Source organism: Sylvia atricapilla, chromosome 20 (assembly GCF_009819655.1).
Source record: "Sylvia atricapilla isolate bSylAtr1 chromosome 20, bSylAtr1.pri, whole genome shotgun sequence".
Lineage (NCBI taxonomy): Eukaryota > Metazoa > Chordata > Aves > Passeriformes > Sylviidae > Sylvia > Sylvia atricapilla.
In genome coordinates, this window is record NC_089159.1 from 4604798 (window position 1) to 4618196 (window position 13399).

General features: G+C 41.3%; 1 protein-coding gene across 7 annotated transcripts in view; it reads left to right on the top strand.

Annotated features, from left to right (window-relative positions):
- CUX1 (cut like homeobox 1) overlaps positions 1-13399 on the top strand; it is a 274071-nt gene that overhangs the window by 48533 nt on the left and 212139 nt on the right. For all 7 annotated transcript variants that reach the window (XM_066333204.1, XM_066333199.1, XM_066333200.1 and 4 more), the window contains exon 2: positions 3432-3542. In XM_066333204.1, the coding sequence (XP_066189301.1) occupies positions 3432-3542 (111 nt within the window). The remainder of the gene's footprint in view (positions 1-3431; positions 3543-13399) is intronic.

The following is a 13399-nucleotide window of genomic DNA, read 5'->3' on the forward strand; positions in this document are numbered from 1 at the left end:
GCTTTTAATGTTTGTTTTCTGGGGACTGCTTCTAATGACTCCCACACTCAGAGGAGCATAAGACTTTCTTGTCTCCTCTCCTCCCACTGCCTCCCTCCCACTCCCAGCAAATTTGTTGAAATGGGTCAAAGTAGAAACCCTGGAGAGAGTTCTTTAGTTATCTCTGAACTGTGCGTGCCCTAAATCGATGGGACTTTGGGGCAGGGGGAGGGATAATGGTTTTGTTTGTTCTCTCAAGATGTGCTCCAAGCAGTGACTCCCTTTCTGCAGGTGGCTGGTTTGGGCCAGAAAGTTCATTAGCCAGTGTGGAATCAGTGGAACTGAAGCTTCCAGGCTTTGAATCCTTTCCACAGCCAGGTCACTGCTGCAACACCTTTGAGCCCTGGTTTTTTGTTTGCTTTTCATTGGAACCCTTTTGATTTCAAAGGTGTGAAGGATGATACTGAGACATGGGCTCCTATTTTTGACTCTCCAACACACTTCTCTCTGTGCAGAATTACATCTCCTTTTACTTGTTATCTACTTGGAGAGTGTTTGCAAGGCTTGGGAAGGTGTTTACATCTGAGTGTTACACAGTACTCAGATTTAAAATATTCAAGTTACTACTCTTTGCTCCTTAAAATGAGCTTGCTTGCAGAAATAATACATTTGCCACATGATTTTTTTTTTAAGATTGGGCTATCTCATGAGACTAAATCACAGGAATATGAAAAATCTGTCATTAGTCCTTGTGGGTTGTAATCCTGTATCTATCATTAGATTTAAATAAATGAAACTTGCATTGTGTGCGGTTCAGATCAAGCAAGGACAAAAAGATTAGCAGTTTTCCAAACAGTTTTCATTTGGGTCTTATTAATTATGACATGGCTTGAAGATTTAATACCTTATTCTTTATCAGCTCCTGGGGTTAGATACCTGCTGCTCAGCTGGGGTTGCATCTCATGCTCTCAGTTGCTCATCAGTGCAAGATCTGGAGCTCGTGGGCTCCAGCCCCCAGAGTCAGCCAGCTCAGTGCCATGGTGTGCTGGCAGCTCTCCTTGGCAACGTCTGTGCCTGATCTGTCACCCAAGGAAATGTTTTGTGGGGAGGAATTATCAGACCTGTCCCAGAAGGAATTCAGAAAGCGATGGGAAGGCGCCTGGTCTAAGTGCAGTATCAATCCGAGGGTGGGAAAACCCTTTGTCATTTGCTACCTGACTCTTCATTGTAGCACCAAACATGAAATTTATTATTTTTTTTTTCCAATCACTTCTTTTTCTTCTTGTCTCTAAACTTGGAAGCAGAGGCCTTTAAAAGTCTTGCTTTTCCATTGCTCAGGTTCCTTGCTAGCACTCGATCTCGGGAGCCAAAGCACTTGGTTCTTTGCTCCACTGAAATTCCCTCTTACTTCGTGATTTGTGTTTTCTTTGCTTGGCTCTAAATGTGTGCTTCCTTTTTAAATATAGTTTTCCAAGTTTCTGGCCGTACCAGATTGTTTATATTTTTTAAAAGCCTTCTGCTTAGCCGTTATATTGCTCTTTATAGTACTGCTTAACCACATTGGTTTCTGTTGCTCTTTTTTCTTGCATAAACTTAGCTGGGATGAATTTCAAATGTGGTTTATCCAACTGTTAAGTATTTCCCACTTTTCTGCAATAGATTTCACATATGTTACAGAATTCCAAACCAAGATCTGGTGGACATATTGCCCTGTTTCTTTACTCAAAGTCAGATATAGAAAGACTTTTAAGCATTTCAGTGACAATATTTAGGTCACTGGTTCCAGCACGCTGCTTGGCTTCAAATCCATTTGTCATATTGAGCTGGTTTCCAAGGATTAGGATAACTGTGATCCATATATTTATTAAAAACCCGTTATTTTATGCTAATAAACCTAAAGGGGGGGAAAAACTATTGGTCCTCTTGATTTGGGAACTCAAAAGGTTTATTATTTTCCATCCAGAGGTCAGACTGGGGAGTTACATAAGACACACGTGCATCCATCCAGGATTTACATTTACCCGTTCAAAAATGTATCTAAAATTAGGAATCAGGCTTTTTCAGAGTATTTAGACAGTAGTATTGGTATCTAGTAACAAATCAGCAACTTGACCACCTATCTGGGACCTGGTATTAGACCTGACAGGAGGTCCCAGGTTTGTGCTTTTGGTCCCTTACAGGAGGTTGAGTTATGAACAAATTCCAGAAATGTGCCAGGTTTCTGGTGGAGGACACTGGGAGTTTTGCAGGCAGGTTGGAGGCACCTTGGCCTGAGGGAGGAGGTGAAGGTACTCTTGCTCTAGCATGTTGTTCTTACTTTTCATGAACTTTTCTCACAGCCAGGTTTTTTTCTCTTTTTGAATTAATAAGAGGATAAAACAGGGCAAAATTTCTTTTATGAATTCTTGACTCTCCCAGTGACTTGGGGAACGCTGTTTGTAGCTGAATGGGGAGGGTGGGGAAACACTACATACAATTTCCACGTATTATGTGGAAATACTGCAGAAGAGGCACAAACTGACACAGAAGATTGAGTATTGTTGGTTTATGCACTGATAAGTGACCCGTTCAATTTATTATGGTGACATTTGGAGGCACAGCAATGAGTGGAGGAATTGGGATGGGGATAACACACTTGGAAGAAGCTGGAAAACAGTGGGACCTGTGCTTCAGCTCAGTAGGAAATGCTGGAAGATACTCTGGCATTAGGTACCATAAAACCATATATTTTTATAAAATATTTGTTTTATATATGGCATCAGGTGCTTATAAAAAGATATATTTTGGAGAGGAAGTGGAGATGCCTGCTAATAACCTTGGAGGAATAAATTCCAATAACAGGAAATGACAGTTTTGTATTCAAATAAGGCAAGAGTTAAATGGAACAGAGCGCTGCAGTGGCAGTATGGAATTAGATACAGCATGTCATAGGAGATTAAGAATGACTGAAGCATAACCAGTCCAGATTCAAGTATAAGGTTAACCAATATTTGCATAAATAAGTTTTTATAATAGGGTAACTCAAAACAGGGAAAACCAGTATCTTTAAAAAGAAGGCAGGTGAAAATAAACCTGGTTTGAATGTGCCCAGGATCTGTGATCTTCACTGGAAGTGGGTATTGATTGGGAGGTGTGTGTTGTGTGCCATTGCTCCTGTCCTGTGTAGTGCTGGGGTGGAGCCATGGACAGCTTTGAGAAAAGGGGAGATGCTTTGGTTGCAAGGTGGAATCCAAAAGGTTCTAGAGCTCCATTTGCTGTTATCCAGGAGGTCAGATCTCTGGAGGCCTGGTGCTTGTTCTTCCATCCCCATATTCTCAATAACATGATGCATGTATGAGGTTTTGGGGGAGTTTTTTTTGTTGTTGTTGTTGTTGTTTTTTTTTTTTTAAATTTCTGTGACAAACAGAGCTCTGACTGTATTTTGTTTGTGGTTTTTGTTTTTTTTTTACCAGAGAGAGCTCGATACCACAGCAACAATATTGGCGAACCGGCAAGATGAAAGTGAGCAGTCCAGGAAAAAACTTATTGAGCAAAGTCGTGAGTTCAAGAAAAACACTCCAGAGGTAAGGAGAGAAGTCCCAGTCTCTTGCTGTACTAGGTGGTCTTGGCATGTGGAAGTGATGATTTCTTCTTCATGGTTTATTTCTGTAATTTTCTTGTGTGTATTGTCAGGTCCTTATCTAAACCTGCTCATCTCTGATGTTTTCCTCATCAGGGAGCTTTTGCATTCTGTGAATTCTGAAACGGGGATTGGTGTTTCTAGAGGAAGCATCAACACTGGCCTTCAAATAGGCTTGCTCTAAATTATATAATAATGTAAAACCTGGGGAATTGCAAAAAAAAAAAAAATTCTTCACCAATCCAAACTCTCAGAGCACTTGGATTTAGAAAGTGACATTTCCCTGCCTAAATAAATCTATATCAAGGCCATGACTTCAAAGATGCTCATTTTTCCATCAAAAATCAAATTAAGTTTCGCTGTTGATTTCACTGGAAGCACAACAAGGTCAGGGCTGAGCCAAAGCCCCCTGGGAGGACGTGCATGGAGCACAGGTGTGGGGTAAAACTTGCAGGGGTAAAACCAGTGAGAGAAGTGGGAAAGGTGAATATTATGTGTGAGAAGCTGGGAGTGTTTAAACTGCTCATGTGCAGTTACCTCAAACCCACAGATAATCTCACTTGGTTCCCTGCTGAAAGCAGAGCAGTGCTCAGGGCTGGCTGACTCCTCTGTTTGTTTTGTGGATTTGGGGATTTTTTTTTTTTTCCCCCTGCTGATTGCCAGCAATCTGTTCATCCAGGAATGTTGTGGCGTTTCAAAGCCAGCTCCAGATAACTGATATGCCAGCACCAACTCCTTCCAAGGCTCTTCCTGGGAGAGGAGCAGCAGGCAGCTCTCCGAACCTTCAGTGCTGCTTCTCCAGCAGCAGCTGCTGCTCTGCTCCCTGTGGCTGCAGAAGGAGGGATGCTGCCCCAGGGGATGGGGGAGCAGGAGGGACTGGTTGTTTATCTGGAGGCTTTGTGGGGTGGAAATCTGTTCTCTTTGAAGAAGAGAGGATTTGGGGACTGCAGCTTTGAAGGAGCAGGATTTATTAAAAGGGGTGATGAGTTTGGAGAGTGAGTTCAGGAGCTGTGAGAGGGTGAGTTGATTGCCTTTGCAAACTGTTGGGAAGAGAAGGAGGAAGGAGAGGAGTGGAAGAATAAGGAGAGTATAGGAAATTGTACAGAATCCAGAAAATACATGGATTTCTGGGGCCACATTTTCAATGGTTTGCTAGAAGCTTAAGTTCGTACTACAAAACCTAACTTGTTTCCTGCTGCCTTCCTTTTTTTCTGTAAGTAAAATGACAAATTCTTCAGAATGTGGTTGTAGCTGCCAGGTCCCATCTGATGGCACGTTAGAGATTTCAGGAGGATTTCTTTAGGCCAGTTTTATTTCTGTGGAGCAGAAGGAGAACAACAAACAAAATCCTACAAGTTACTACACTTTTTAAGTGCATTGTGAGAGCACCTTAGTAACTCAGTGAGAGAGGAATGTTCAGAGGCAAATAGATTCTCTTACAATTACTTTAAGAGATATAGTGGGAAATTCTGTGCAATTAGTCCTTTCCAGTAAGTAGGATATAGAAGTTAAAGCACTTGATGGGGAGGTTTTCAATATTATTTTACAAAATACGATTCTGTACCCTCTATTCTCTTCTAGATATGTGAGGGTTTAATAAATTAATTAATTAGTTTATTTTTTAAAAATTATTTATGTTTGTTTATATGTGAGTTTTTTTATTCAGGGACTACATTCAAAACAACCACCTGAACATCCCCAGTGTTGGAGGAAATTGGGATCTCTGCTAGGTTCTACATCCCCATCTTTTGTCTTATGAAACCACATTCCTTTAGAACCTTGCATGAATTTTTTAGGTTCTTTCATTGTCTGCCTTCTCTGCCATGGTGCTCTTCTGCAGCTTTGCTCCTGAAGAGCAACTTCTGCTTTGAATGAAAATAGGAGCAAAGAATTAGAAGGAAATACCTGAACTGTAGGAAGAGGCAGCTGTAGCCAACTTGAGAAGTAGTTTTTGCCCCCAGGGATGGAGGGAGCTCAGATGTGGAAGGTCTCTGCTGTCCAAGGGATTTGGTGTGGGAGATGTGGGTGTCCAGCTATCCCTGCTGGAAAACTGCACTGGATTTCCTCCTCACACAAAGCTTACAGCTTGTGCAGTGTGTGTGTTCACCTTCAGTTGTTTTTTTGCACTCCCAAAAAGCAGGGAGGTCTGTGAGCATTGCTCAGAGCTTCAGCACTTTGGGGAGGCACTTGGAAATCAGAAGGCAGGATCAGTAACTGCAGCTTTGTCTGGAAACCTCCCCAGGATGGGAAACGTCCTTGAGGGGCACAGGGAGTGCACAGGGAGCCACTGGCATCTCCAAACTGATACATTTAAATTCCTAAAACAGCCAACGTGCTCTTTTTCATAACAAAAGGGTTCTGTGGTAGAAAACCAGCCTGGATGCAGAATGTTCTTCAGATAGATAAATAACCCAGTGTACAGCTCAGTTTCAATTTCCATGATGAAGTAACAACTTTTTTGGCATTAAAAGGAGAAACAAAGCCACAAAGATGGAATTGTCAGATGTAACAATCTGTTTCAGAATTGTACTTTCCATTTTGTGTTTCACTCTGCTTGCATCCCTGTCGGTGCAGCCCTGGTTTAGGCTGTGCCAGCATCTCTTTTCCTCTGTCCTTGCCAGTCCCACCATCAATCAGGAGTGGATTACCTTGACTTTCCTATCCTTTGCTGCCTCTGGACTTTCTGTAATACCAGTCTGAAAGTCATCTCCTGTGCAGCAGAAAAGGATTCCAAAAATTGCTAATGAAGTTGAGGATACTTCTGTTTCTTTTTACTTTCAAAAATTGTGACAGATCTATTTGGGTCATTTCTGCCCTTCCTTGCAAATTATCAAACTGCTGCAAAAGCAATACAATGTTTTCATGTTTGGAGGAATGACCCTAGGGCTTTTGGTATTTAAAAATGTTAAAATACTATTTCTGTCTTGGCATACTGGGAGATGACTCTGGGAAGAAGTATCTCATGTTTGGGAACTTTATGAGAACAGAAAATTCAGCAGTGGCTGTGCAGAAACTTTCAGAAAGGATTCTTAACCTGTTACTGCAGAAATACTCTTTACCTCTTCACACTTTTTAGGAGGTCATGTCAGACCTGCTGCTCAGAGATGTTTTGGAGTATTTTCAGTCTCAATTTGTTTCCCCCTGAGCAGCTCCTGTGGAAGGCTGAGACTGGTCAGGAGATTACTTGAAACATCAATTTTACATGACTGTTACTTGGAAGACATCTCAAAATATATCATGTGAATTGACAACCTGCATCAGATGATTATTTTCCTACAGTGACAAATCCTGAACTGTCTTGACCAACTGTGGTATTTCTGGGGTATTTTAACCTCTGTGGAATTCTTGTTTTACTTAATCCTGTCCTCATATGCCACTTCTGGTGTGAATAATGTTCATATGACCATCTTTGAGAGTTGGGATTTTCTAGTCTCTAAATAATCCCAGGTGCACAGGTTAGTAATTTTTGGCATGAAGTGTAGATAGTTCCTAATGTTGATAACCTTGCTTTTGTTTTTACCCAGATTCTTAGTTCAGCCACCACTTTTGGCTTACCCAGTTCTGTTTGACACATTGAAAAGCTTCTCTAATACTTCCACTTTTCAGCCTGTTGAAGCAGTAACTCCCCATTGCTTTTCTCTAGGATCTGGCACAGGAGCCAGGTGATAACTGAGCTGTGGGGTTTTTACCAGGGCTCCTTAACCTGGGCACAGACCAGCCTGGGAGCCTGGGAAATGAAAGAAAGCAACTAATTTTGTCATGGAAGATTGTGAGCTCTGCGAAATCAGGCAGATGTGAGGTGCCTGCATAAGGGCCAGATTTAGAGACAGGAGCTGGACCTGTTGTTGTGGGCCCTGGTTTTTATCCTGATGGATAAAATAGTAAATTGGATGGGTGATTCCTTACTGGTTTTGCCCTTTGCAGGTTCTGGGTTGTAAATGAACTCAACTGGTGAGATTGAGAAAGTCAAGATTACCTTTAAATGCCCAAATTCCCATCTGAATCCTGTAAAGCAGATGAAAGGTTCAGTGGGCAGAGTTATGGAGGGATGTGGGAGAACCTCTAAGCACAGGAACATAAATTTTCAAGCAAAGGTGCTCTGGAAAATGGACTATGGGAAAGTGCTAGATAATAAAACAATACCTGAAAATAATACCTGAGCACTGACTGGGTGGAGGGGGCAGCCTGCTGAATGCTGAGCCCTTGGTTAATCCAAACAAATGACATTTACCTGCCTACATCAAAGCTGTTTTCCACCCAAACCATCCCTGTCACCCCCATCGTGCTCCATCACAGTTCTGCAGTGCCTCAGAGAGAAAGAAAGATGCCTGTGAAATGTTCTGTTACACAAGCAATGGTTTTGTTCTTCATCTTGTGTGTCAAGGTGGTGCGTATTTTTAAGAGCCATATAAATATAAATAATGAATATAAAAAATATATCATTATAATTGCAAGTCATAAGGAAATTCAGACAGCTATTATGGAAGGGCTCAGTTTTTCAAAGTGCAAAATGCTTAAATTCTTTGCCTCCAGTGTTTCTGGAGTATTCTGTTGAAATATCCAATCTCTACAGCAAAAGATAATTTAATTAAGGATAAAAAAAAAATAATTCTGCTGCTTGAATTAGTTCTTGAAATGAGAGTAGGATCTTCAGAATTGTGGGTAATGTTGATTCCCAATGATTTTGCACAGTCAACTTTGCTCTAGTCTGTGTGACAAAGTGGAAATAATAACAAAATCTACTGAAAACACAGAGTCTGTCTGAGGATAATTGATGTTCTCAATGTCTGTGTACAGAGGGGTGAATATTGATTTGCTGCCATCTACAGCTGGGTTGTTCCACTCCTTTTATTGTTTTCTTTTTGCCTTCTCCCCTCCTTTTTCCTTTTCCCACTTTCCTCTTTTTCCTCTCTTCTTTCCTTTTTCCTCTTTTTTTCCCTTTCCCTCCCAGTTTTCACTTTTTTTCCTGTTTGATGAATCCCTCTCCTTTAGGATAATATTTAGGTGGCCTGTCCTACCTTCCCATGTTTTTATTCTTAAAAGCTTTGTTTGCCAGGTAAATAATTTTTATGATAATTTGTACTACATGGGCTTGGTATTTCAAAAGCTAAATGGAGAAGTACATTATTATTATTATTATTATTATCATGTGACTTTTCCAGAAAAGTAATAAAATCTATCTCCCTATCTTTAAATGTGATCTAAACACCAGTCTTGTGGAGCCAGAGGGGTTAAATCAGGTCTAACCTTGTCCTGGATGGATTATTTAATGCATATTTCACTTTAGCATATTCCCTTTGTTCACAGGAAACCCATCAGTGTTTCTAACATCTATTTCCATATTATGATCTCTTGCTGCCTTTTTATTGGAAGTGAGAGGACACTAAAACAATTACAATTCACAGTTGTATTTTTCTAGGATTGTCCTAAAGCTGACCTCCATTGACCAACACTGCCCATTCCTACCATACTCAGCAAACTTCATTCATTGGGTTTTTTTCAATAATTGTCTTTATTGTCTTAACTTGTGCTGTTCCCAGCAGAGGGTGGGCAGCAGAATCTGCCATTTATTTGGGAATAACAGGGCTTGAGAAAGTCCTTTTAGCAAATGAGGCCATATTTGGGGGATTATGGCTGTGTAGGATTTCTTAGTTCATGGTTTTCAAACAGCATTTTTAAAGGTCTGAAAGCCAGGAAAAGAGTTTCTCTGACTTGCAGAAGTCATGATTGTGTTGTGTGTTATTAGGCAGAGAAGTTTAATTTAAAGCATTTTTCTGAAACCACATGACCTAGGCCACTTTGAGTTACTGTTGCTCTCTCCATTTGCTTTCAAGAGACTCTTAAATCAATTTTCTACAACACATTTACCTCAAAAGTCTTTTTCTGTAAATCTGAAAATCTACAGGCAATTACTTTATTCAAGAGTTCCAAAAAAACATTCAAGTGAGGGATACATCTGATTCAACCAAGTTCATTAGAGTAGTTGAACAAATTAATTCCTCTGAAGTCACTTGCTGTTAGTAATGTAGATTTCTTTCATTTGAGCATTCTTGAGAGCTGAAGAATTCACTTTTCTTCTCCCAGCACTGGTGGCAGGTATTGGATTTCAGTAACGCCAAGGGTGCTGCATTTTCCATTGCAGAAAAGGAGAAAAGGGGATATTTGGGGTATTACTGTGGTTTACAAAGGCACACACTTGTAAGCAAATATTTACAAGTTAATCTCTCTTGTTAAGCCTTTGATGCTGCAGTGAGTTTGTGCTGTCACTGAGGCTGAAAGAAGGCAAAGCAAACAGTTTGTTTTTGCCTGGTTGTTCTTGCCTTTGCTTGAACCTGGCAGGGCTGACCCAGTTGGAAAGTGGCCAGAGCAGGCAGCAGGGCAGGGGAAGGTTGGGGGTGAGGGCTGAAAGAGGAGAGCCTTCTCAAGGTCACAACTCAAGGAAAAAAAAAAAAAAACTCACTCTGACAGAGCATTTGTCATCCTTCCTCCTGCAGAATGGTCGTACTTTATGTAGTGTGCATTAAGATACAACGTGATTTATTGGTGTATCATTGACTGGCTTTTAAGGGAAAATATTGTCATTTCTTTCAGCTGAAACAGCTGAGATTTTTCTCGCTGTGGCACCAACAATTACCCAGCCGTTCTTACATTCTGTTTTATGGTAAGCTGAGTATAAAACTTGGAATTTATATGGACATCACTGGCAAAGAGAGTCTGAAGTTCAGTTCCTAAAATTACTCAGAACAATAGTTTGACTTATTTTGAAGAGTTATAAAAATAACAGGCATCAATATCCCTGCTCTTCTTCCTTCTTCCTTCCTATGTGTATTTACCGAGCAAAGAAATAATTAAACATCTTCGATGAGTATTTTTCCCTTTTTTGACTTTGTGAGCAAAGGTTCTGTAACCCTCAACTCATCTGCTGGACCCCCTCAAAGTCACTCAGGTGGAATTAAAGGAACACGTTGTTCTCATTAAAATCCCCACGTTGTCACAAATAACTCTTTCATCAGGGGCTGCCAGTTAGGAGAGCTTCTTGTCCTTGCTCTGACAGTGGATAAGTGAATAGTTGTATCTGCTTGAAAGAAAACCAGAAACTATTAATATGGCCACTAAAAATACTCACAAACCAAATGCCCAAGGTACAAATGATAGTTTGAAGTTTTTCTATTAAACACCCTCTCAAATGCCCCAAGTTTCTGCAGGGTCACTCTGCTGTGGTCAGTTTTGGATGAAGTCTTGATTTTTAGAGGAAGAAATGTCTGTAAAATGGTCTTAAAACCTATTTTCTTCCAGGAATTTTGAGTGTGTTTTTGCTTGCTTAAAACAATAAAAAAAAATGCTTTCTGGTAACAATTTTAAAGTAAATTAAATGACAGATGAGAATTAGAGCAGTTGAGAGTCATTTTTATTTTGGAATTCTTTTTGCATTAACACATCTGCAGTGTTGATGAATATATGGAAAAATGAAATTGTGCTTCTATCCTGCCATGTCTCCAGTGTGACAATAAATCACCTTTTTTTCCTTTTAAAATGTCTGGCCTAGTAATTTATGTTTGCATAGCCCATTACTAAATTCATAGTAGGTGTTTTAGTTGGCAGGCACAATTCCAGGGATTCAGTGGACCTATTTTAATACTGAGCTTTTGTTACTGTTCATAATTATGTGTAGAAATATATGTATTTTCTTAATTATAAAAAACCAGCCTGCTTTAACTTTGGATCTCCTCTCACTTCCTCCACACAAATAGTGCATTAAAGCTTTGAAAGAATTAGTGCTTTTTTGACTTGAGAAAAGAAATGGATTTACCAGGCTGAGGGGTTTTGTTTTTCTTCCAGTTTTGAAGAAACAAACCACCAAAAAAGTAATAAAGTACAAAAAGCAAAGTTGTGATGCATCCCTGGTGCTATTTAGAATTTTTGAGGATTCTTTATATTTTATAGACCAGTTGTAAATATTTAGGGCAGCATCAAGACAGTATGCAAATAAAAGAAGTTTTATTAATAACCATTATCTGGCCTGTGGTAATAAATATGTATGACTCACATAGGAATAAACCCACCCAATAAATATAAAAGCCATACAAAACCATTAACAATTTTTAATGGACTTGCAGATGGAATAATTTAATGCAACTGTAGTTACTCAGGTTCCAGCTCCTGTAACTATTCCTCATCTCCTTGAAAGCTTTCATCTGAAATACATTGCCACCATTCAGGATTCCACCTTGTCTCTGTTTAAAACCATAAAGCTGTGGTTTCACAATTTTTGAAGCACTAATGCTTATTTATGGCCATAGTTCTGCACTTTTTAAGTACAGGGGTGGTTATTTATCTATCGAACACACAGTGACTTTCTAAAAAGGGAAGTTTTTCTTTAGAAGCAGCAGCACTAGGGCAGTGTTCAGCAGGAAGGATGAGGGAATGAGCTCTGTGCTGGTCCTGGGGGTACCCTGGCACAGGATTGCCCCTGGGACAGACATCACTTCATTTGTTCATTCTTGTCACCCAGGGACACTGGGGTGACACTGGGGTGGTGCTTTCCCCATCCCTGGAAGTGTCCAAGGCCAGCTTGGATGGGTTGGAGCAACCTGGGATAGTGGAAGGTGGCCCTGTCCCTGTGGAACTGGATGAGCTTTAAGGTCCCTTCCAACCCAACCCATCCTATGATTCTATTATTATTATTACTTACTAAGATTGAAGCTGTTAAAGGTCCCAAACTTGGGACACTTTTGCCCCAAAATGGTTTTCTTGTGGTTCTCTCAAATGAAAAATGCTCAGTTCATGAATGAAAGCAATGGATGAGGTAGATACAGCATCATCACATCTCGTGAAAAGCTTCTGCTGTGGTTTGTTTCCTACTGGGTAAATAACAGTAATTTAAAGTATTTTGAAGAGTATGTCAGGTTTGACAGCGTATCCAAGTGTGTGGGGGTGTGTGGGCACCAAGGACCTTCTAATAAACTATTGCAAAAGCAGCTTGTGTTGCTGGGCTGAATGCTGCTGGACCAGCTGCTCTGAGGAGAGGCACCTGCGAACCCTCTGCAGGTTCAAAGCTGCTTTTAATCCCCAGCTTTCCTCTGCTGGGAGTGCTTCCCAAAACGCCTGATGTGTTCAGCTCCTCAGCCCTGTTCGTCAGCAGCGATGTGAGCTGAACTCTTCAGCAGTGTCTGTGCACTTTGGGACGTGCCCACGCCTGCAGTGGGCTGTGCTGAGGCTGCTGCTGTGCCCGTGGCTCTCCAAGGCAGCTTTAGTGCCTCCCTTGGCTGGCAGCTCCCTGCGGCTCCTTTCAAGCTGCCTGGGCCTGGCTGCACCATGTTCCCAGTGCCACTTCTCCCAAGCCTCCATCAGACAAATTAACCTCTTGCTGATTATCCCCTTTGCCTCTGAAGTCGTGCTGGTGAAGCACCAGAGCTGGGATGGGTCAATGGGCAGCACTCAGTGCAAACAAGGAGCCAGAGGTGGGCTTGGGGCTGCACTCACCTGCCCTGCCCTTATCCTGCCCTCCAGTGCCTGGATACTTGGTTATCTGGAAACCTTTGCTCCTTGGGGAACTCCATCCACTGCTCCCAGTGGAGTATATCCATTGCTTTTTGGGAAATTGTCCGTTGTCTGTGGGAAACCATCCACTGCTCCCTGCACCAGCTCTTCAGGGCCTCCCTGGGCTGGGCAGTGCTCAGCTGGAGGAGCTGGGATCAGATTTGCAAATCACTTTGGAGCAATCCTCTCTTGCTTTCTAACAGAAATCAGCCAGGCACTTGGTCCCAGTGATGGGCAGTGGTCCCAGTGGTGGGCAATGTG